This window comes from Schistocerca piceifrons, chromosome 8 (assembly GCF_021461385.2).
Source record: "Schistocerca piceifrons isolate TAMUIC-IGC-003096 chromosome 8, iqSchPice1.1, whole genome shotgun sequence".
NCBI classification, from domain to species: Eukaryota; Metazoa; Arthropoda; class Insecta; order Orthoptera; family Acrididae; genus Schistocerca; species Schistocerca piceifrons.
In genome coordinates this window covers 416614723-416641279 of record NC_060145.1, presented here as the reverse complement: position 1 = coordinate 416641279, position 26557 = coordinate 416614723, and the positions used below count along the sequence as shown (strand labels likewise).

The 26557-nt window shown below is 44.3% G+C and overlaps 1 protein-coding gene across 2 annotated transcripts in view; it reads left to right on the top strand.

Moving 5' to 3' along the window:
* The window catches only part of LOC124711192 (scavenger receptor class B member 1), a 685541-nt gene that overhangs the window by 540537 nt on the left and 118447 nt on the right, over window positions 1–26557 (top strand). For both annotated transcript variants that reach the window (XM_047241121.1, XM_047241120.1), the window contains one exon: window positions 25155–25246. In XM_047241121.1, coding sequence (XP_047097077.1) covers window positions 25155–25246 — 92 coding nt within the window. The remainder of the gene's footprint in view (window positions 1–25154; window positions 25247–26557) is intronic.

Sequence of the window (26557 nt, the reverse complement as noted above, 5' to 3'; positions counted from 1 at the left end):
TCTGGTTGTGTACTCTCTTCTACATTAGAGGTACCACGGTGGGACGGCGTGCGTTACCTCACTTACGCCTGTTTCCAGCGGTGCAGGTCTGCGTGGCCAGTTTCCCACAGCCGTGAGAGCGGCTGTTGCCTCAGACTGCGCCTTGTGCAAGGCTGCCTGCTGTGTCTGGCACGGCCGTGGCCCGGCACGCACTCGCACGCACACAAGCACGCGAGGTGCGTGAGGTACGCCCGCGTCTGCGTGTCGCAACGCTCGCCTTGCGACAGTCCGGGCTGACCAGCACACTGCGCCCTGTGGCCGCCAGTCGAAGCTATCAGCCGACCACGGTGTTACTGCACCTTTGAGTGAGGGCACTTCGGTCATCATATCGTGGATTTTTATCGTAATATTTTGCGAGAAAGCGGTCAACTACTTTATAGTGTATGCGCAGCTGTCCTGAAAGCATTCACATTGCGATGCGTTTTCCTTAGACAACACTTCACTTGCTCCTGGTAACGACCCCACGTGTTTCCGATAACGGCCACGGGAGTCAAAAGTGTAATAAAACCGAGGTCGTTTAGTACTGAAATCTCACTGATGGAATGCTCGTGACAGCAGCTATATTCTTTCCTGAAGACCGAACGCACCGCATTCCGGACAAAGTTGGAAAGATGGATAGGATAATATGCAGTAAAGACTAACTTGGAAAAGAGTGCAGAAGGGACCAGGATTTTTATATCAGCTGTATTGTTTTGTATGTTAACCGGGGACCTAGAAACGACGGAGAGGCTCCGTCCCCGCCGCAGCCACGGTGGTCCGCAACCCCACGATGACTACCGCAGCCCACTTCACCCCTCTACCGCCCCACACCGAACCCAGGGTTATTGTGGGGTTCGGCCCCCGGTGGACCCCACAGGGAACGTCTCACACCAGAGTGCAACCCCTATGTTTGCGTGGTAGAGTAATGGTGGTGTACGTGTACGTGGAGAACTGGTTTGCACAGCAATCGCCGACATAGCGTAACTGAGGCGGAACAAGGGAACCAGCCCGCATTCGCCGAGGCAGATGGAAAACCGCCTAAAAACCATCCACAGACTGGCCGGCTCACTGGACCTCGACACAAATCCGCCGGGCGGATTCGTGCCGGGTTCAAAAAATGGCTCTGAGCATTGTGGGACTTAACATCTGAGGTCATCAGTCCCCTAGAACTTAGAACTACTTAAACCTAACTAACCTAAGGACATCACATTCACCTAGAATCATGAAATTTGACACGGTACAAATAAAGCAAACAATCCAAAAGTTACAATTTAACTATAGCACACGAAAATAAATTTTTGTCATGTTATCCGATTGTCTTTGTGTTAAGACTAATTTTTCTCAGAAACGGGTAGGCGTATCAATTTGAAATTCGTCACGTCCTTAAATCCAGTCCCCTTCGATGTACATCAACTTGTACATCAACTTGTACATCAAAGGAATAAACAGATACGTAAATTTACGTCACATTTTTTGATATCTTGCCAAAATCGACAACAGACAAAAATCGTCTAAATTCTAGATTCCCGGGACAGATGATTTATCTGTTCATGTAATTAAGTTTGTACGAAACCCTACGTGCTAGAGTCCTACACAAAATTGTCTGAATTTTTTAGTAAACTATTGGAAAAACGAGTTGGAAGGATCCCTCGGTGCTCTGTACAAGAGTAATGGTTCTACATTATGCGGATGACTAGGCAGAAGCAATAACAACTTGGGCAGAAAACCAAGTTTTTGATAATGCTAGATATAATGTTTATGGAACTACGTAGATTGCTATAGCTTGATTGTAAAAGGTGTTCGCGCTTTCGACCAGTAGATCATCGTCAGTCAATACTGTCAAAGATCAGATTAGCTGATATTTTATGGATTTCATCCCAGAATATGGCGGCCCCCAATTTGCGCGGCCTCCTGTTAGCCTATGTGGTATAACATATCCTGCCGCTATCTTTCCATTGCTGAATATTTTTCTCTAGATGCTGTCGGATAACCATAAAAAATGGCCGAATTACCACATTATCATCAGGTAATTTGTGTGAATCCTGTAAGAATTAGCGAAAAGAAATCGTTTGTACACTAGAGTCACGTGGAGCAGCAACAGTCAGGTCGACCGGGCGCCATCAGACACGCTCGAGGTCGACCGGTATCAGTGTCCGAGCAAGGGCCGGCGAGGTAGCCAGTGGCGCACGTGCCGCCCTGGAGGTCGCTCAAATACGTCTCTGGTGTTACAGACACGAGTTCTGCCTGTCCTGTCTGACATGTTCGACAGAACAGATACCACTTACATCTGTTAATTCTATGGACGCGACAGCTCAATGAAAAATATTTCAGTGCGTATGCACATCCATCGAGCGAACTCGTACGTAAATCAGAAATCTATGGGCGGTGTTCGTTGCGGTGCGGCGAGTGGGAAGTTGGGAATATGGGTCTGGCGAAAGCGTGCCCGTATGGCCGAGGCGGTTAACGCAACCGTTGTAGAGAAGCACAGCATCCGCGTTAGTCCTGGAGCGGCACAAATTTTCAACTCTCGTCGTTGCATTGCCGCAATGCCCTGTGCAGCTGGAATTGGATATTTCCTCCGTGTCTCTTTCCCATCTCGCTTCGATTCCATCCCTTTCATCCCAATTTTTCATGCATCTTTTGGGTGCTGGAGGGACATCTACTTCTCAACATTGTAGTTGCACAACTTCGTTTTTTGCGGTTAGCACAGCATTCTTGCACGTCAAAAGACGTCGTAGCAGCTTGTAGGTGCGTCACCTGATGCCAACGGTGCAACTTGGTGCCAACGCTGACCCACTTACCACCTAACAATGAGTCCAATTTGGCCGTCGTCCCCTCAGACAGCAGACATCTCGTGTCAGGAGCACAGTACTGCATAGCTGCGCACCGCGGGTAACTGTTGCTGGAGACTTCCACTGACGCAATAGCCAGCCAAGCACTGTGCGCAGTAGTAAGCAGCCTTCGAGCGCTAGCTGTCGGAATTTCAAGTCGCGATCGAGTGAAAGACAAACTGGAGGAAATGACATTTCAGAGGGATTTACGGTCCTGTATTCGTAATGTGTATTCTTGTAGGACAACTGTCCAAGGAGTTCCACTCAATAATATTCAAACAGCAGACTCTGTACACAATTTATTAAATTGCCAATACCAAACTCTTTTAAATAACAAAAAATTCATATAACTTACAGAACTTAACAAATGGTTAAAAAAAAGAGCCTTAAAAACAATAACGGCGGCTTGCCACCATAAAATATAAGAACCTTTTACAATAGTGCTTTTAGAGTTTACCCAAGAGACAAAATCCAATAATAAGTTAACTTGGCAATACAACTTAAGATCATTTATATAAAAAAACTGAGAAAGATAATGGCGCTTGGCAACATAAAATGAAAGAAGCGCAACACACAACCAATAAATATAATAACAAAATTGATACAATCAAAGGGCAAGGGCAACGGCAACTCCAACGCAATCACAGACGAGCGAGCTCTCAACTAGAAACGGTCCCCGGAATAAACCGCAGAGAGCTCCCCGACACTCCTCCAGCAACTGCCCATCACTTACGCACCTTGGTTATGTTCTGTAATACGACATATAATATCAACACAAAATAAAACTCAAAAATCAAATAACAATATAACATCACGACAGCACATGATAACCACGGCGCCGTTAACTCTGGCGCTCTTAACAAGTGCCGGAAGCCAACACACACAAATCTTAATAAACAATTCTCGCTTTTTAAAACAAAACAATAAAAGCAAAGCGCATATGAATAGTCAAACCACAGTCTTAGAAATGCCTTAATGACACCAAACGCAACTATTCCACCAAGTTAATAACACAGTGAGATAAAAATACAGAACATGCCACTAAATGCTGTTACAGGACCAAATTGACGAGATCGTGTTGTTCAGGTCCCAGAAGACAACATATACCAAGCAGCAGTAATTCACTATGCATATACCGTCCAAAACCGCCTTCCTTAGGCGGACTTTACCTAACACATAAAATGCCAAATATACCGTACATGAACGCAACTCCGGGCAGATAACAGGAACCACCTACCAACAAATGTCGTAACGTGCCACACACACACACACACACACACACACACACACACACACACAGCAGAAACTTCAAACAACGCCGTCCCACATCAGAATGAAGTTCAGAAACCGCTGCTGGAGCTTCCAGAGGAAAATATGACGAGCCAACCGAGCCCACACCCTAACCTGGCAGACGACTCCAAAATTCAGCAACTAGTTGTCTCCGGACCAGAGTATCACAGCACCCCACCGGACCTCCACATCAGGTAGAAAAAGTATGCCGACTCCAATTAATCACCACAGCATGGCAAGCACAGCGGCGAGTCGCCTCCGCCCCAGACCACTCTGCTCATATTGCGAGGCACTACAACCATAGCGCTAGTCACCAGCAAGTCAGGCAGAGCGAACTTCACAGTCCGTGCAATACCCGGAAACCGACTACCCTCTCCCTTTCCGCCGGCCACCGCTGTTTGCCAGCGACGTAATAGCAAATCGCCGCCGGAGCGCCACCCGCACCAGGACAGCGAACTATAATAGATTGTAGTGCGCGCTCTAAACAAGATCACAGGATAGCGGCGCGCGCCATATCAGTTATTTACTAAATAAGAACGTTCCTTCATGATCGTGGAAATACACTAGCTTTGGTTGCAAAGCTGTATTATAATTTAGATGTTCCTGACGATGTGTAGTATTGGTGAATTCAGATGAAACACAGTGGACCAACAAAAAAATGGATACAACAAAAACACATCACATTACCATGCCTAATGCGGCGTAGGAAACTTGCTGGCGTTCAAAACAGCTTTCGGACGTCTCCGAATGGAGAAAAACTGCTCCCGTATGATTTTCAAGGTGTTCTCATACCATTTTTCGTGGAAAATAGTGGCAACTTCAGGAAACGATGGTGGAGGTGGACAGCGATCACACACGCATCTCTCCGAAATAGGCTATAAAGGTTCAATAACAATAGATCTGGTGGCGGTCGTGGAAAGGGAGACGTGGCAATTTATCCTCGTGCTCACAAACCCAGTCCTGGGTGACGCGAACTGTGTGAACAGGGGCCCTGGAACACAGACTCACCATTGGAGAACAGGCATTCTACCATGGGATGGACCTCATCAGCCAAAATAGTAACTAAATCCTCTGCAGTAATACGACCTTGCAGAGTAACCGTGGGGCCCATGGAATATCGCAATATGGCTGCCCAAATCATCGAAATCTCGACATGTATTAGTGTTGGGACTTAAACTCGTTGAAAATGGTGTGCAACAATATTCATCCGACAAACTGAATTTCTTACATTGCTCCAAAGCCCGTGTTTTATGGCTTCAACTGTACGGTTTGCTGTTACGGGCACTTCCATCACTGATGAGTGGTTTTGGAATTACAGCTTGCACTGCAGTTCCCAGCTTCAGTGTTCCCTTCGTGTTGGCTGGTTCAAATGGCTCTGAGCACTATGGGACTCAACTTCTGAGGTCATTAGTCCCCTGGACCTTAGAAGTAGTTAAACCTAACTAACCTAAAGACATCACAAACATCCATGCCCGAGGCAGGATTCGAACCTGCGACCGTAGCGGTCTTGCGGTTCCAGACTGCAGCGCCTTTAACCGCACGGCCACTTCGGCCGGCTCCCTTCGTGTTGTTTTGGTCCTGACAGCGTTAGAGGGTGCAACATTCAGTTCTGCTGTGGCTTTTACAGCTATCGTCCTCATATTTGTCGTCACATACCTCTTCAACGACCATCTGTTACTATTACTCAACACACGCTTTCGTGCCGGCCGGAGTGGCCGAGCGGTTCTAGGCGCTACAGTCTGGAACCGCGCGACCGCTACGGTCGCAGGTTCGAATCCTGCCTAGGGCATGGATGTGTGTGTTGTCCTTAGGTTAGTTAGGTTTAAGTAGTTCTTAGTACTATGGGATTGATGACCACAGCAGTTAAGTCCCATACTGCTCAGAGCCATTTGAACCATTTTGAACCACACGCTTTCATCCACCTTCTGACTTAGGAGATGTTTTTCCTGTGCGAGGTATAAATCTTAGAGACGTTGTCTCTTGAAACACAAAATACTTTGCCTACCTTCGTTATTGGAGCAGCCCTCCCGCCCCCCCCCCCCCCTGTTTTTATCCACCATCTTGCTTGCTTGCTTTCTTGCTTAGTTCCTGTCATTCCCTCTGGAACATAGGGCCGTGACGAAATTTCTCCATCTGGTACGATTTCTAGCAAGTCTCTTCACTTCACTCCAGGTTTTCCCATCCTCTGCAGCTTCTCTCTCGATAGTCGTTTTCCACGTCTGTTTGGGACGACCACGTTTTCCAGCTCCTTGAGGGTTCAAAGCCATCCTCTTAATAACTCCATCTAGTTTCCTCAATGTATGGCCGATCCAGGTCCATTTTGTTTCTTTGATTTGTCTATTGATTGATTGCTGATTTGTCTCCCTCCAAAGATCTTCATTTGTCATTATATCTGGCCATCTCACATTTAAAATACGGCGCAGACAGCGGTTGATAAAAACTTGGAGCTGGTTTTTGAGGTGGTTAGTCACCTTCCAAGTTTCGCAACCATACAACAGAACAGCCTTCACATTGCTATTGAAAAGCAGGAGTTTGGTCTTCTTCGAGACGTTCCTACTTCTCCAGACAGGGCACAGTTATACAAATGTACCATTTGCTTTGCGGATGCGACTATGGACGTCCTCCTCAGCGCCTTCTGTTGTCATGGCTGTACTTCCGAAAAAGTCATTTTGCAGAGTGCCAAGACAAACGTCCAACTTCATTGGTGAAATAAATTGAAATGCTGACAGAAGAATGCTAACAATTTCAACTGCGCCAACCTGTATTTCTTTTTTGTGTTTTCACTCTAGGTGATAATGTAATTCTCGTGATGCCTGGCGGTCACGTGCTGGTAGTTGTAACATTCAGCATACTTATAGAAAGCACCGCCACGATCGCACCGGAAACAGTTTCACTAGAGACATCTGTTGCAAAGGAAGCTCGCAATTTGCGATCAGCGTGCGTTCCTTGGCGACAGTAGTTATGGCGAAGTGAAAGTAGCTGGTCGCCGTGAGTGGGTGTTCTCCGTCTCGACCTTACGAGCAGGAGGCGGTGTGTGACGCGTGTCGCAGGCAGCTGCAGCCACGCGTCGCCGCTAGCGGAACACGCATTCTGAACAGTAAGAGCTGCCGCGTCGTGTCGTAACGGCGTGGGGGCGGTAGGCTGTGGAGTTAAGCGTGTTTTCTGATCCATCTTCGCCACAGATGAATTGTATTTCTCTAGAATATTGTTCCGCTGAATGTCGGTTTGATACCTGTATTTCATGCAGTTACGTGGTCTTATACAGCCATTCCATCTTGAACCACTCACGAAGCATACCTCCTCGACATCTCTTCATTGTGCTTAAGTGATTGACCGGCGATGGTTATGCCAAATAATAATAGATCTTTTCGTTTCTTTTCGTGCATTTGTTTACTCCAATGGTCACATGTCATTATCTGCACTGAGCACCGATCTACACAGGTCTTGTGTCCGCAGCTCGTGGTCGTGCAGTAGCGTTCTCGCTTCCCACGCCCGGGTTCCCGGGTTCAGTTCCCGGCGGAGTCAGGGATTTTCTCTGCCTCGTGATGACTGGGTGTTGTGTGATGTCCTTAGGTTAGTTAGGTTTAAGTAGTTCTAAGTTCTAGGGGACTGATGACCATAGATGTTAAGTCCCATAGTGCTCAGAACCATTTTACACAGGTCTTGCAATTTTCTAGCATTGTGGCGTCCATACACATCATCATCATCATCATCATCATCAAACAGCCTGCTAGAGCTTCCGATATTGTCGATTGTTTCATGTGTACACAGTGTATCATCAGATGAAACTACAATCGTCCAGCCATAACTGTGGATTTTTGATTCCTCTAGGAGATTGCCCATCGGAATTACTTAAACCTAACTAACCTAAGGACATCACACACATCCATGCCCGAGGCAGGATTCGAACCTGCGACCGTAGTGGTCGCACGATTCCAGACTGAAGCACCTAGAACCGCTCGGCCACTCCGGCTGGCGATCTTCGAACGATACCACGTAGTGGATCATAATTAACTGCGATGAAGGACATGTTTGAAAATATACAATAGAAGCAAGAACGTTCCAGTTGACATGAATCCATGAGTAAGCTATTTGCTAGATAATTGTGAATGGTTGGTTATGTGCTATCAATGGGGTCGGTCTGAAATACAGCCCTAGTTAGAACTTGACATGTTAACTTTCCGGACACATTGGGCCCAAATTTCGAAATCCGTGCGGCATTTCATATGAATTTGTATTAACTACTAAAATATCTCACATTAAAATCAGCGACGACTCGAAACAACACAAGCGCAGTTATCTCAGACGGTTCGTTTGCGGATCCATGTTAACTGAAACATTTTTGCTTCTATTTTTGTATAATTAAGACTGTATTTTCGCTAGTAATCATACATACCCTGTACAGGCTTGAACACATTCGCTTAAACTTTATATTTGTAACTAGTCTTATTTCTGTCTTTCTTTACTTGTGTAGCTCACCATTCTTAAAAATGTCATTACTACTGTTACATGTGTGGTGTTTGTTCTTTCGGACATGTCACAAAGAACATACACCTCACGTAAATGTTGTCTATAGTCTTTGTTGGCATTTCACGATATGTCTTGGATGCACCCTAGGTCTGACCTCTTGCGGGAATCGTGCTAAATGCTGCGACCAATGAGGATGGTGGATAGAGGACGCTGCAGAAGTACGCCGGCCTGTGACTTTGAAGCCCGTGACAGGCTGGGAATTTGGGTCGATCGGGAAGTGTGTCCGAATAGCCGAAGTGGTTAACGCAACCACTCGCGTAAAGGGGGAAATACGGGTTAGTCCCGGTCCGGGACAAATGTTCACTTGTCGCCACTGAATTATTTCACTACCCTCATGCCGATATTACTCATCCATCACTTTAAAAATGTCGTTTCCACTCTACGCAACTTTCGTTCTTTTTCTTTTATTAGACTCCTTACTGACATACAGCAAAGTGGTTTAGAAGGCGTACCTACGCAGTCAGTAACAGGCGTCCTAGAGCAAAAGACACAAGTTACGAACGTAATACTTTCTTCTTCCTAGAAAAAAATCTTGAATGATTACAGCATCCTCCATTTCCGCCTCAGAACGAAGTGGTGATTTACTTTCAACGTGGCTCATTGACTCGTTCAAGCCTTCAGCCGGACATCTTGTCATTAGTTGGCATGTCGACGTGTTAGATAGGTAAGTATGCATTACTGTGGTCTGTACATGTATGTTAACGATGAGGCGAGGAAGGTACTCCAGCATTCAGGATGATGCTGTGATGGTACATGAGAGACGACGGCAAATGTATCAGTTTCAGGTGACGGTCACTGGTCTGGAAACGACGGTTGTAAGCCAAAAGCCTTCTGATATTCCGGCAGTAGAGCACATATACTACTACTGTTGTTACTAAGATTGCCTGGTATGTAACTTCCAAAGGTGATAGTATGGACCAAAACAACAAAAAAAAATCTAGTAAACATTGGCTCTGAAATTCATACGTTGAGAGTTATGAGCACTTGTTAATCTTCCCTATTGTGAAACACATCTCTTCTATTGAGCAAGTGCTCATAGCTCTTAACGTATGCATTTCAGAGCCCATGTTCATTAGACTTTTTTCTTGATTTGGTGTAAGCAGCCTACCACCAAACTTTGTAAAAGCATTTCTAAAACACCCTATATAGAGGGTTTTCTTCTTAAAAATACCCTTGCTGAACATAATTTCTACATAAATATTCCCTCTTCGATGTATTGCCAGTAATATATTTAGTTAGTACTAACGTTCAGTGATTTAGCTTTCGCTTCTGTTTTCTGCTTCAGTGATATCAATCCTATATGTTTCTAGCTCTCACTCGCAAAAGAAAGTTAAGTGTTGTTATGGCTCTTTTAGCTTGCAGAAAAACTTGGTGCTTAAAAACCTAATGCTTTTTCATAATCAATGGAAAACCCGTCAGGAATAAAAGTTATTTAAAGGCGCTATTTCTAAACAAGGTCAGTTTTACTGCGCAAAGTGCGTTTGTTATCGTTATTAAGTTGAGGTACAGACTCGGAGATGATAGTAATTTGTACGCTCAGTTTGTTTGGCTCCTAATACGAGAAGTGGGATGGGAGAAGTGTCCACCTCTCACCGGCTTCACGGTCCCAGGCCGGCGTGTTTAGAGGGCAGTTGCCGCTGCAGATAACATCGGCTGTTAACGCCACCCGTGGTGGACGCTGCAACGAGGTGGGATAGGCCGGTACTGTAATGGCAAGCGGCCGGTGATTATACACTCGGCCGAACTGTTCTTACAGACCTCGTATAGAAAACGTGCTAACACGACCCTCGCAAGTGAACGATGTATTTAAGATGAAAACCGTCTCAGAAAATTTAAAGAATTTCTGTATGCAAGTAACTACGTATACTCCACGCCCTAGCCAATAGTGCGGCTAAGCGCAGACCAGATTAGTGGTAAACACAAACTGGCAGTATTTTTATAGACCCTGTCACACTAACGTTTGACGAATTTCTTGTCGCGTCAGAATTGTAGTTACATACAAGCTTTTGACGATTTCGTGTGACATCGTCACGATTTACCTCTTGTGGCGATAGGCCACGTGATACTGTGGTGTTTTGTCTGCCGAACTGTGCCACAGAGACGTCACGAAGCCCTGAAACTTCATCACATGCTAACAGAGATTATATCGATGTCTATGATGGAGGAACATTAGTAGCTATGCTGACTCCATTAGATGGTGGATAAGTCAGTTGATTTCCGCCACTTTTCAGCATCAAGCGTCAGTGCCCACGTACCATTAAGATTATAGTCGCTATCCTCTTAAAGTAGGTGTTGCACATTCTGATCTCACCGGCTTGTTTGACATATTTCCAGTAGGTGGTAACATAGAATAAGATTCTAGTTTCCTGAAACGTAATTGTTCGTTTGTTTAGGAGCCTACGTTCGGCAATAGCTGATTCGTCTGAATCTCAGTATCTCACAAGGCGACGGTGTTACGTGCAGAGTTCTGAAATCGTTCATATTAGCTAATTAATGTACCCACTACCTTACTTTCGAGGTATTTCAAAAATTCCAGGAACACTGAGATCCAAGCAGTTTTTTAATGCGCTCAGCATCTCTCTAATTTTCTTAGGTGATCGGACAATAGGTTGAACAGTGTCGATTCAGGTTCTACCAGGTTTGAAGGGAAGGAGTTCCATAGGCTGATCATTTTTATACTGATTAAGTATCTCCATACTTTCTTTTATTACTAGGAAGTGTTAGAGAGCCTTTAGTGTTCACAAAACAGGGAGAGTCAGGTGCCCCTACTGATAGGTTTTATGCAACCCACGACGCTTTCGAATACCACGTACAAGATTTTCACATTTTCTTGGTCGCTACAATCGACCTATTAGTCCTACAGGAAAAATTAAGAGGACCTTTTTGTAGGAAATTTAATGTAGTAAATTTTGTGCTGTGATGCGTTTCACTAGAGGCCGAAGTTTTCGAATTATTCAATAAAAACATACAAGAGTGACCTTCAAACGCGTGTTTCTTGATTAAATCGAAAACTGTGGCCTCCAGCGAAACAGTATCCCAGGGAAAAATTTAACTACATTAAATTTTCTACAAAAAGTTCATGTTCATTTTTTCTGTTGGACTAAGAAGCTAGCAACGTCAGTAGACTGTGACGAACTGCAGGACTACATGCAGCAGATTGATGAATGGTGCAGGGAGTGAAGTCGTATTGCACATACAGAGCAGAATAAGTTCACTACTATACAATCAACACTAATAGTGACATATTGCTGGGAACAGAAAGTAACGTAAAATACCAAGAAGTAAGCATCCTTATGTGGAACGCCCACATAAAACAAATAGTAGGAAAAACATGGTGATTCGTAGGAAGAATATTCAGGAAATGAAGTTCATCCACGAAAGAAGCGGATTATAAAACACTCGCTTGACTGATTCTTTGAGTATTGCCCTTACCAGGATGGATTAATAGATGGCAGACAAGATCCAACGAAGAGCGGCGCGTTTCTTCAGTGGAACGTTAAGTCGACGCGAGAGCGTTGCAGATATGCTCAACAAACTCTAGTGGCAATCGCTAAAAGAGACGCGGTGTGCATCACGGTGAGTGTTACTATTGAATTCCGGGAACAGTCGGGCAACATATTAATTCCTCCAACATACGTGTCACGGAATGGTCACTACACGAAATTTCGAGAGATTGGCGCTGATACAGAGATTTACCGACAATCTTTCTTCGTCTGCGGCATCTGCAAATGTAACAGGGAATGAAGGATCAGGTAATGGTACCAGAAGTACTTTCCGCCACAAACAGTCAGGTGGATTGTGGAGTACGGATGCAGATATGTTCCATACAATCGAGTTACACTTCACTGTCAAGAATGATTTCATCAGTGGAGGGTCAGATGACCACCTGGTACCAGCGCTCCAAACGACCATGGGCTCTTTAAAGTGGATCACTAATATACTGTCTAGGGTGACTTGTAAGATCACAGGTGAAAGTCGAAATTAACTGCGCACAAAGACGCAGCGATAAATACGTAGCTACTAATGCGAGTAGTTAAAGGCGCTGCAGTCTGGAACCGCAAGACCGCTACGGTCGCAGGTTCGAATCCTGCCTCGGGCATGGATGTTTGTGAAGTCCTTAGGTTAGTTAGGTTTAACTAGTTCTAAGTTCTAGGGGACTGATGACCACAGCAGTTGAGTCCCACAGTGCTCAGTGTCATTTTTTTTAGCCAATGCGAGTAGTGTTGACTGTTTTGTGTCAGAGTAATATAGTGCACGACGGCTGCACAATTTTGTACATGCTGTCGCGGGTTCGACGGCCGCCTGGTGTGGCGAGATCGATGTGACGTCACTGCAGTGCTAATTGCTGTGGCGCGCGGAGGTGAGTGGGGTCGCCTCCAAGGAGAACTGCTCCATAGCTTCACCAGCCGCGGCGCTGCTGTCTGCGTCTGAGCAGCTCTCGAAGCGAACCTCGATAAACCGGCCAGCACAGACTTCTCGTTACTGAGGCTCTTCCCATGTCACATCAACGCTACCTTACTAATCGTCACCATACGTGGCAGAAAACCAAGTAACGTCGCGGGACACTTGTTGAAATGTGTGTTCGCGAGCTGCCAAGCTCATTTCCGTGACCCATCTCACCGCAACCAATTGCATTATCGATTGTCCTATTAGTAGAGGGACATTTGATGGATTTTTCTGTAACTAGAGACGGAATACTAACAAAACTGCCTGGTGCATTTTCTACTACTGTGTAATGCTGAATAAATTTGATCAAGATAGAAGCATTTTTGGAGTGTCCTCTTATCAGGCTATGGCATTTGCCCCATCGCTATTGGCGGTTTTCCAGTTCTCGGAAAAATGGAATAACAATGAAAAAATTGACGTGCTGTCGTGACGATACATCTGTTCGTTGGTTTGCTGGTAGTGCATGTAGAGAAACTAAAAACAGTTTTGATACAGATGTCAGCTACTAAGCATTCCAGCTGTGAGCCAATGCACACCATGTAATAGGAGCGTCCTCTGTGACACAAACCTGCTCGTTGCTCAAGCGTACCTCGGTGCACATTTGTCTATCGCGTATCGTTGGTGACGCAACTGAACTAAGATCTGTGCTGCCAGGTGGTCAGACATTGTTGCTAAGTGATCCCGCGTACCCACTGACACCCTTATGTCTCCTAAAGTCATTCCTCGAAATTTCGGTTTTTTATAAAACGTCATACACAGCTACATATTTTTCTAAATCGTCAACACTCGTTAAAGCGCTGTAGATACTGGTTCTTTCCTTACTCGGCATTACTAGGTACGTGTCTTCGGTAGACATGTGCAAGTAAAATGTGTTTAACGAATTACTCTTTGCGAAATCTTTTCCGCTAAAATAAAACTGTTAATATAAAGGTATACATTACAGAGCGGTGGTCGTCAAACTGCAGCCGATGGACGGCATGCGGTCCGAATCAAGCATTCGCCCCGTAATCGACTCGTACCGATCAGCTGCGGTGACACAAGTTTCAAACGGAAGTAACATGGATTCGAGAATGGCCATCTTCAAACGCGGTATACATTTGTAGCAATAAACATGAAATTACATTAAGGCTGTTGTAATACAACACAGTGTCATTACTGTTATTTATTAATTAACTATCCACTCACAGACCCGACCATTTCGTGTTTGAGGTTGAGAGTGGCAGCTAGTCTGTGGCGGGGGCCTCATAACATACTATTTTCTGTATGTTATCACTTAGTTCTAAAACGGGTACACATGCTGCCCGAGGTGCCGCCCGACAATCTTGAGCAAAAAAATTTGACCAGCACTGTCACAGAGTACAGAAGCTAGACGCCTACAATAAATGTGTACGCACATATTGTCGTTCTGCTTTGCGCGACTGTGCCTCCTGTCCGATAACGCAAAACAAAGGTGTCACCCTTTCGCGGAAGTTTGTCCTCAAAATTTCTCAGCCAACACTAGGCGTTTACCAAGAAACAAACGAAAAAAATACATACGACAAAGGAGGTCGTATATGGGTTACACACACACACACACACACACACACACACACACACACACACACACACCTCCCTCTCTCTTTTTCTCTTTTTTCCTCTCTCTTTTTCTCCTCTCTTTTTCTCCTCTCTCTTTTTCTCCTTCTCCCTCGTACTACTACTACTACTACTACTACTTCTACTACTAGGCATGGCCGTATTAGAGATGTTGTACTTTTAAGTTCCTCCAACCTTTGAACTGACTTACTCAGTCACTTTCAGCGAGCCTACACTTTTGCGTGGACTGATAACTACAATACAACTTGGCTTTTATCACATGAACAAATCAGTGTCAAAAGATGAAGGCTGAAACAAGTTAGCGAAAAAAGAATCGCAATATTGATTGGATATAGAACTCTGACAGTCTCTGTCTGTATTCTCGGATCTACTAGTAAAGCCTCAGAGGCGCACTTTCCTTAACAACGCATTTTATTGTGCTGAAATGCAATCAACTGCAGCGTTCTACAAATATTGATACGAAGCTTAACAGCCATCAACAGATTTTTCGAATTTTTCACATTAAATAAATAATCTAAAAAAAAATTTGAAAATAGGTGACAGCACCAGTGTACATTTTATATCCTCAAGAATATAATTTGAAAAATGATTTAAATTGCTTATGGAGTGAAGGTTCTCTGTTGTTCAATCAATTATTCGCTGACTAGGAAATGATGGAATAAATGGCCTTAGGAGATGTACTAACTGTCATTGCTCCCTCACAGACCACCCACTTGCTGATCATCTGTGCCAGGCGTTGGTTTCCGTCTCCTACTACAGGCGTTTCGTAGCCTAGCAATGAATTAAACGAAGTGGGACAGCAGGAAATCTACAGATGAATGACAGTTAACAGATTCTACTAATGAAATCATATGTTCAGAAGTTGGCACACAAGTGCGAGGTAGCCCTACAGAATAAAGTCCCCTTAGAGAGCGCAGAAAGTGAATCAAACTGAAACAGGATAATGAAGGAAGCCAGCCATGGGTAGCGAATGCTACCACAGAAAACACGGGTCAGACGATCAAACTTACTACCCTACGACATGTGAATTTGCAGTGCCGGTATCTCGCGATGCAATTTCGGAATTTGCCGCGCGATTACTCCTCTCACTATGTACCCTCGTTCAGAAACTGCAGACGAGGGGGTTGGGGAGTTTGGGAGGGGCCCTCAGTAATATGTGTAACCTTGCGTGCCGCACAATCGACTACGTCCGCGGTTAACAAATAGCACAAGTAGCTTCCCGTTGCCAACATAACAGGGTTTTGGGGCAGAACCGCTCCCGCAGCCTCAGCTTGGCGGGGCGGCAGCGTTCTTTGACGCCCAGGTTGGGACGCCTGTTCGGGGGCGAATTCTCAGAACGGGAGATGTAACTTGTATGCCACCGCTTGGCTTCCACTTAAATCTTAAATAACGGCTAGGGAACTTACTAGAGTTCGTCATCCTGGCGTTTTCTTTGTTAAAGGTACTAGAGACGTTAAAATTCACCTGCCTGCTCCAACCGATGGCCCTCTTTAGTGGTTTCTCCTAGCCTGAGAAAATTAGCTTAACAGAATAAAAAGGATAAATGAAGGGGGTAGAAGGAAAGAGGTGTATGTGACAAAACCGCATATTTCGAGGTCTACGTACGCTACACTGTAGTAGAATAACCCATCTATCTTACATTAGGTGGCAAAGTCATATAGGTGTGTCGGGTGACTTAAACTGCTTCCTAGCGGTTATTTGAATAACTGCTTAATAAGAAGCGTTCTGCCTTTGGATGCACAGAGATGCGAGTGGACATACATGTCAAAAACCTGTTTCCAAACCTTATAGGCGACCACCAGCAAATGAAGGGCCACGCCACAATCTGCTGATGCTATGGTGCCGTCTGATGTTGCTATTTGGTACTCTGAATAGACATTTCCCGTGCGAGAAGCAAATGGGGGGGGGGGGGGTCTTTGTAGCTGATAAGAGCTTCGTGGGAAATTTATGTGTGTAATATTGTTAATTCATTTGCCTTATCCTCTCCATTATATGTATAATGAATAAAAGTTATGAGTATGGATTAATATAAGACGTGAAAGTGGGACAAAATATTGTATTACATTGTTGTGGGTCATTCCTAGCCTGTGATTAATGAGAGGTCAAGGTATGTGACATCCATCGTGGAGCAGGGGTGTAAGTTCTGACTGAGCACAACCTTTGGAGTTTAATTCACTTGTGTTGTGGGTGTGGCTTCATTAATAACTGCTGCATATGATGGTTCGTGTAGACAGTATGTCAAATGAATTTGATGCAGACTTGAAGCTCATTTTCTCAGAATAGTGAATTTGGCATTTACCTCCCTTTGATTTTAACCGCTTCATTTAAGTTTGGCCACTTGTTAAGTAATCAACTGACCAGTCTGAGTTTAGTACCAATTTACTCGAAATTTTATCAGGAGTCCGAACCTGTGATCGAAATTAAAGGATTAATTTTATTTCTCTCTTCCTTTGTGGTAGGGACTGCAACACCTGTCCTTACGTAAATGACTGCATTACAGTCTGAACTGCTTTTAGATGTAAAGCACATAATTTAAGCGGCAGAACTGCAACAATTGTCACAGAATACATCTTAGCCCATGAGAAGAATTTCGTAATTATGCTTTACATGAAAGTATATATGTGACTTGTATTAATGATTTTGCTGTAGATTAAAATGATTCGGTCACATTTTTGCTAAACTGCATACATTATAAAATTAAGACATGAAAGCCGACATATTTTTTTCTTCGCCTTTACTAAAAATTAAAAAGAAGGAAACAAATCACATCAAACAAGGCGCTTATAAGGCGGCCTGGCACACAGCTGTAACTTTCCACAAGTAATAAATACTTTTGTGTATAGAAACCATAGAATAATCTTATGTTAGCACCTGATACCTCATAAAGAGAACGGATTTCTCTCGCTTCGAACACTAGTGAGCTCTATTGTCACCTGAAAGACTTGCGGATACCGTGATAACGTTAGTATGGGATGAACAAATAGAGAGACACAGAGAGTAGCTTAGTGTGTTTGCACTTTCACTCCCGCGCCCGACGTCGTGTTCTTGGGAGTATCGTCATCACGGCCTGTTTCCTGCATTTAATATGCACGACGAGCGTTCTGCCAAAGAAAGGTAGCTTCCTGCCGCTCTGCTCAAAGCTTTCTCTCGGCTGCCTCTGCCCGCTGAGACAAATGTTGTACAGTAATTCCACTACCTCAGTACCGTTCTCGTGACATAATACAATCTGTGCCCATGTACTGGAGACGCTCAGAGCTACCTAAGCTTGAAATTTCCGTTTTACTTTATTCTTGGTGGTTATTTTCAGTTTCTATATAATGTTGATAAACAAAAACCGGTAATTTTGTTTTAAATCTTAAATTACGTTTGATGTTCGACTTTAAAAAATCATTTACAGCGGAGAATAACGACACAATGCTCTAACATCTACCCTTGGCGAAGCACTAAAGCTGGAAATGTTGGATTTGTTTTGCGCGCGCGCAGTTAGCGACGTCCGCTTGCCACGAATGACGAAGCACTTCTCATCCTTTCGCTTTAAGACGAGGCCAAGATGGAGACCCCATTTCTGTCCGTTAGAGTTACTGAAGTTTCAAATTATTCATCAAGAACTTGCCGCTCCTCAACAGACGTTATTTTCAAAGACCCTTTTCAGGTACACATAAAGGGTATTTACCGTACAGCAAATATTCGTCCGTTGTCCTTTCTTTTGGTCATAAGCACTAAGGTCATAATAAAGTCCTGGCGCGTAGCAGCTATTTTCGTCATAACACAAATGCTGTACGCCAAATAAACGACCTGCATTACATACGTTCATATTTACGCCCATCCCCTGTGAATTTTTTTTTCCGTTCTACCATCCCTTCAATTATAGTTCACAACAAGAATACCGTCCTAATATACATTCAGTCTTTGTTAGGCAAGTGTTTCACTTTGACGTACTGCAGGACGTCTTCGTTTCTAAACACACAAATTTCTCCGACTTTCAATACAACTCAGATGCTTCTATTTAGTTTCTGTCTTTCCCAGTATCCACACAAAAAATGAAGTACCCATAAGGGGAGGAGGAAACGAAATGAAACTTCACTGGTTCAGAGGGTATGTGGCATTATTTCAGTGATCACAAAGTGGAGGGAAACCAGCACCAAGTATTAGATGTCATTACAAAAAATAGCCCGCAAAGAATGGAGGCTCTCACTTGGCGCACCAAACAACATAGAATAAGAGCGGTAGTAAAAGATCTTAGCTGGTAGAAATATAGCTAAAAAAAATAAATGGTTCAAATGGCTCTGAGCACTATGGGACTTAACTGCTGTGGTCATCAGTCCCCTAGAACTTAAACCTAACCAACCTAAGGACATCACACACATCCATGCCCGAGGCAGGATTCGAACCTGCTACCGTAGCGGTCGCGCGGTTCCAGACTGTAGCGCCTAGAACCTCTCGGCCACCCTGGCCGGCAAATATAGCTAAGACAGAAAGAAACGAGGTAACAAATAAGCAAATAGTCGCAAAAAGATGGTAGTTACTCTGGCGCTACCGGTGAAAAAAAAAAAAAAGAGGGCTACACAGCACGTGATGTATTGGTTTATACGGAAGAGTGAAATGTTTGTTTTCCTGCAGAACTGAACCGTTAGCTTTAATAACGGTGGACTGGGACTAGAGGACTTGGACATAAAATGCGCGGCTCTACACGTCATAGAAAAGGGATCACACTTACAAACTGCTGTATAGTTTCACAAATATTCCCCGACATCAGAGCCGGCGCCAGTTAATGTTGTCAATTTCTCACACTCTTTAATGTTCGACCGAAATTATCATCTCAATAAAAGTTACACACAAACACATATCCTAAAAGAAGGAAAAGTTCGTAAAACGACCTTAGCTTTTAAACGAATTCCAGTTCCTAATGAATGGGAACTGCGACTGTCGGAGTATCATTGGAAAATTATGAGGAAATGTTTAGCAGTGAAAAAATACCAGACGGTACGAAGATAAACCGGATAATGGCGACCAACTCAAAGCTTTTCTCTATCCAGTTAAGTGTCTGCCACATGTGTAAATTATAATTCCGAGGATGCAATCGAACACAGTTTTGAGTGCCCAAAATTTGTCGTGATACGGCACACAGTAAGAACAAGTCATGGGTTCTACATCCACACAACTCACCGGATCATATCGCAGTGTCTGTTACGAGGTTCCTAGCGAAGTACAGCACTAGAGTGTCAGACCACCCACCCTATTCGCCTGACCTAGTACCATCTGACTTTAACTTATTCACCGAGGTCAAATCTGCATTAAAAGGAATAAGATTTGAGTCCGTTGAAGCAGCGAAAGAAAGAGCGGCACGTGTCGTGAAGGTGCTCAGAGAGGAAGACTTCCAGCACTGTTTCTATAAATTTGAAAATTCGCATTGGAGTGCACTGAGGGTGACAACAGGTAAATATGTACACTACTGGCCATTAAAATTGCTACACCAAGAACAAATGCAGATGATAAACGCGTATTCATTTTACGAATATATTATACTAGAACTGACATGTGATTACATTTTCACGCAATTTGGGTGCATAGATCCTGAGAAATTAGTACCCAGAACAACCACCTATGGCCGTAATAACGGCCTTGATACGCTTGAACATTGAGTCAAACAGAGCTTGGATGGCGTGTACAAGTACAGCCGCCCATTCAGCTTCAACACGATACCACAGTTCATCAGCAGTAGTGACTGGCGTATTGTGACGAGCCAGTTGCTCGGCTACCATTGACCAGACGTTTTCAATTGGTGAGAGATCTGGAGAATGTGCTGGCCAAAGCAGCAGTCGAAAATTTTCTGTATCCAGAAAGGCCCGTACAGGACCTGCTGAAATGTAGGGTTTCGCAGGGATCGAAAGAAGGGTAGAGCCATGGGTCGTAACACATGCGAAATGTAACGTCCTCTGTTCATAGTGCCGTTAATGCGAACAAGAGGTGACCGAGACGTGTAACCAATGGCAGGCACCCCATACCATCACGCCGGATGATACGCCAGTATGGCGATGACGAATACACGCTTCCAATGTGCGTTCACCGCGATGTCACCAAACAAGGATGCGACCATCACGATGCTGTAAACAGAACCTGAATTCATCCTAAAAAATGACGTTTTGCCATTCGTGCACCCAGGTTCGTTGTTGAGTACACCATCTCAGGCGCTCCTGTCTGTGATGGAGCGTGAAGGGTAACCGCAGCCATGGTCTCAGAGCTGATAGTCCATGCTGCTGCAAACGTCGTCGACATCTTCGTGCGGATGGTTGTTGTCTTGCAAACGTCCCCATCTGTTGACTCTGGGATCGAGACGTGGCTGCACGATCCGTTACAGGCATGCGGATAAGATGCCTGTCATCTCGACTGCTAGTGATACGAGGCCGTTGGGATCCAGCACGGCATTCCGTATTTCCCTGCTGAACCCACCGATTTCATATTCTGCTAACAATCATTGGATCTCGATCAACGCGAGCAGCAATGTCGCGATACGATAAACCGCAATCGCGATAGGCTGCAATCCGAACACCCACCGATTTCATATTCTGCTAACAATCATTGGATCTCGACCAACGCGAGCAGCAATGTCGCGATACGATAAACCGCAATCGCGATAGGCTACAATCCGACCTTTATCAAAGTCGGAAACGTAATGGTACGCATTTCTCCTCCTTACACGAGGCTACACAACAACGTTTCACCGGGCAACGCCGGTCAACTGCTGTTTGTGTATGAGAAATCGGTTGGAAACTTTCCTTATGCCAGCACGTTGTATGGATCAGCACCGGCGCGAACCTCGTGTGAATGCTCTGAAAAGCTAATCATTTGCAAATCACAGCATCTTCTTCCTGCCGGTTAAATTTCGCGTCTGTAGCACGTCATCTTCGTGGTGTAGCAATTTTAATGGCCAGTAGCGTATGTTTTTGAAATAAAATGTTTTATAGCAGTAGTCCCGTTATTTTATAGCCACATCACGTATCTTGATTAGTAGTGGACGAAGTGGTATATTGTCGAACGCCTTCTGGATGTGTAGGAAGACGGAATCTAGGTTGTGATGGTGAGACTCAGAATACGGACACGAATACGGTTTGCAAACGTGAGCACAGGGGGAGTGGAGGTGCGGCGCTGACCCGTAGCCGCGGAGCAGCCGGATGCCGGGGAACAGGTGTGCGAGAAGCTGCGGTGTGGGCCCGGCGACCTTGTGGAGGCCGCACATCCGTGACCACCGGCAGCGCCGCGCTCTTCCAGTGCTCCGCCCGACCACTCAACAGCGCAGCCTTTGCGGTCCACCATTGCAAACCAGTAACTTCCCCTCCCTCCTGTGAGATAGCGTTTCATGGCCGTTCGCCTGAGTGATCTTCGTGTTCCCCACTGTGGACACCACACCCAATTTCTGGCAGCCTGAGAGTGCGGGTTATCATTCCCTGGCTCGCCCGGTTGGCCGTGTGGTCTAACGCATGGCCTTCCGGGCGGGAAGGAGCGCCTGGTCCCTGGCACGAATCCGCCCGGCGGATTTGCGTCGAGGTCTGGTGAACCGGCCAATCTGTGGATGGTTTTTAGCCGGTTTTCCGTCTGCCTCGACAAATGCGGGCTGGTTCCCCCTGTTCCACCTCAGTTACACTACGTAGGCGATTGCTGCCCAAACAAGTTCTCCACGTACGCGTACACCACCATTACTCTACCACGCAAACATAGGGGTTACACTAGTCCGGTGTGTGACGTCTCTGGGAGGGGTGGGGGGTGTCCACCGGGGCCGAACCGCACAATAACCCTGGGTTCGGTGTGGAGCGGCGGAGGGGTGAAGTGGACTGAGGTAGTCGTCGTGGGGTTCTGGACCACTGCAGCTGCGGCGGGGGCGGAGCCTCTCCGTCGTTTCTAGGTCCCCGGTTAACATACAATACAATACAAAACAAAACAAAACAATAAAATACCATTCCCTGAACTTCTTAAACTGACATATTAGGCTGGCTTAAAGGTGTGTAACTTACCCATATCGGCCAATGCTTTCCAGCATCGCGTGGAAGATCCTAGCAGTCAGCAGTACTGTTCAGAGATATTGTAGCGGGAGTAGGAAGTCTGAAAGCCTTTTCTGAGGCTCAATGACTAAAAGGCAAAATGTTAAAAAAAAATTCAGGAAGTCGTGCCCCTACAGCTCTTACACGGGGTGAATGTCAATAAAACCGGCAAAGTTTAGGGACGGATTCCTGACTGGAAATTGAGGAAAAATGGTCCTTTGCACATGTGTCTGGAAATTGACAGTGTGCGTGCAAACAGATCGCCCCGGAACAAAATTCTTCCCCTAGAGAGGAATCCGTTGCTGATAACCTTTGATTTCGTTGCAGGTGATAGGTATAGTAACGGTTGTCATGCAGGATACACAAAATCGTACTTCCGCTTACACCATGTTGGCGGGCCACTTGCCTGGAATTTGTGATAGGGTTCGTCTCAATATCCTGTAGAACCCGTTCCTCCAAATCTGGTGTAGGCACAATCTGCCACCTCCCTGCACATTCGTCCGTATGAAACGGCTCATAACACAAACGCCCCATAAGGCCCGGAAATGTTGTGTGATAGCCGTGCTGCCTCCAGACTGTCTCCATCTGCTTGCCCGTACACACACCAGCTCGGATGGTTCCCGACATGTATACCGGACCGTTCTGCTGTTTACTGTACGCTGCCACGCTCACACAGGCTGCAGCGTACATACTTTCATTCATCAGGACCATCTACCGTGGCGAAGATGCTTTACCGGACACATGTTCGTAGGAACTTATTTCCCTGCAGTTTCTCGGTTTTCTTACTGTCCACTCTGTATATTTGAAAAAAAAGTCATATTACCGTCTTGAGCTGGTGGTAAAATAATTTATTTATACGTCGAGTTTGTTGTCTGTCCGTTATCAGCATCATCATAAATCAAATAAAATAATACATACACAACATTACAGCCTTAAACTGTCACGAGTGTGGCAACATGTAAATGTTAACAACACACACTTAGTGGAATGTCACGTACTCTAAGTATTCACAGGATCATGTCAGGGGAAATATAAAATCGTTATCGTCAGATGATAAAACCACAAATAAGGCATTGAAAACAAAATATACCTAAAGACAGAGATGTGAATCTTCACCAAAACCACATATCGTAAAGACGTAAATCGTTCACATTTAAGTCTTTGATGCGTGGTCTGTTTTGTGAACGTCTGTACAGCAACACCTCTTCATAGCTCTGTAGACGGCTGCTGTTTCCGCCAGTAGCCGTTGGCGCTTCGCAATTTAAAACTATGAAAAGCGCTGCCGGGTGTCGCGGATTTCCTGAAGTTGGCTCTACTGTAAGTGTGTCTTAGTGGTAAAGCATAAACGAATCAAAGCTTCATGGATCGTACAGAGTTTTTTCACGCACCTTCGTTTCTGACGTCATATCTCTTGATCTATGTATCACGCCCGCCATGATATAATTTTTGAGGTACATTCAGCAGCATACGTGAATAGAATTACTTAGAAGTAATAAATTTAAACGTCATGCATGATGCGGCAGTTTTTGACGCATCCAATTGTTTATAACGTCATATCTCCCGAACTATGATAGACAAATGGTGGTTCTTACCCCCACAGCGATTGTTATCTGACGGTAAGGGACATGTGTACGAAGTTTGGTTGAAATCTGTCCAGTGGCTCAGATGATGTGGAACACACACACACACACACACACACACACACACACACACACACCCATCCATTTTTATAATATGTATCGAAAATATCGGCTTTTGCAGATTAATATGAAAGACCCAGTCTTCTAGAAAAGAAAAGATGGGAAAAAATTTATAGGTAGCTGCGTGCCGACCTGCTATCTTTCACTGTAACGCTCACGACGCCATCAACTACGCTTTGGTTTCGACATTGCTGCAGCGCATCAGTTGTATTGTATACACTGTATAACTGCTGTATCTAAAAATGTCATTATTTGATATTTAAATTTGACAAATTGTACCCAAAACGACGCGCGTTTGCTATATCAGCATTGGGCAGTAGCACTGAAACGTTATACCGTTATAGCACACAAGTTATAACACTAAAAGCGTCAAATACGGGGAGTCTTTAACTACCGATATACAGTGACCTGTTATTTTATTACAACAAATCGTACCTAAAACGCGGTTTCAAGAGATCCTCAATGTGCTGAAGACATAATACTGTCTCCAATTACCATTTGATTACAATACCATTACCTCTGATGCCGTTGCAGCCTCTAGGATTCTCCACGCGGATTTGGCGGGAGAAGAGGGATGGAGGGAGGGAGAGAAATGCAGCAGTGAAAGACAATTTAATTAATCTCGGCTTAAAATATTGTAATTTCTTGGCTTTACGTCATTCTCGTATGACATGAGAGCGTATTTGTAATGTTTCCTCTTGTTGTTTCAGGGTGCGTCATCGCATTTTCGGTGCTGCTGCTCATTTTCGGAATCGTCATCTTCGTTTTCTTCATGACATGGGTCAACATGGTCATCCACAAAGTAAGTTCATTCCCCTTGGTTTTATTTATGGTCACTCTGCTCTATCTATCTATCTCTGTCTGTTTGTCTAATCTCTCTCGCATACAAATAGTAACATACGCTAAAGAATTTTTCTTTCTAGTGACTAGTATTTAGAACACTTAAGAATTACGTATTACCTTGGAAACTAATGATAAAAGTGTAAGAAAATATATGTCAGTTACTCACTAAAATTAAAATATGAGTAGCGTTAAATGATTTTTTTAAAATTGTACAGGTGAATACTTTCAATTAATATTGAGGGGCAACGAAAATTGAGAACTAACTGTAATTACATCTGACATTAACTTCGAGTAGTTAAAGCTTATGCTGCGATTACATAACGAGAAACAAGACTTGGTTTTTATCATACTCTTACTTCGAACCTTGCATATTGAATATATAACAGCGTGTTACCAAGTGAGCTACATGGTGAAAAAGATAACATGATACTCCCGTGAGGCATTAAAAGTTTCGGAGAATCTACTTGATAAATTTCCAGAAACTGCTTTCCACTTAGAAGGTGTCAATAGAGGATGAAGTTACAAAAAGGAATACTGTGACACACCTTGTCTGCTTTCGCTATTGAGACGGAATGTTGAGATTTTGGTCATGGTTTTTATCCCGTAAGTATTTGTACAAAAGTCCGTACACGGTATACTGTCTGTAATCTGCAAGGGTTGTCTACATCATTTAATTTTTTCTGTCAGAAGAAGTACACTACATAAATTCAGGAAACAACTTGTTAATTTAACAGAACATAAGCTTTTAATAACTATCCACCTGTTTTTGTGCTCTTTTAGCAGCAGTGTTCGCCGAACAAATCATAAGATTCAGTTCTGCCTGTTCATTAAAAACAAAGGAATAATAAATAAATTGGCCAAATACGAGGAGGACTCGCACACTGAGGCTGCCGTACAGATTTAACAATGTGTGTGTATATATATATATATATATATATATATATAGTTCATCTATCATGGGAATCGAGAATCTCAACGATATTTTCCGGATATCGATAATAGTAAGATATTGGTCCCGAGAATTCAAAGACCGTATCAAAATCTTTAAAATAGTTCCCCTGACTAGCCTGCACATAAAAAAAGAAACGAGCAGGGGACTGAAGTTTATATATATGTAGAGAGAGAACATTTAATAAAATATTTTTCATTTACTTACTAAAACATGGCTACAGATCACCTTTTATTTCTGACTGCAGTAATATCCATCTGTATGGTTTTGACACGTGATGAACGCAACGTATGTTCGAATGGCAATGTGACACAATTACAT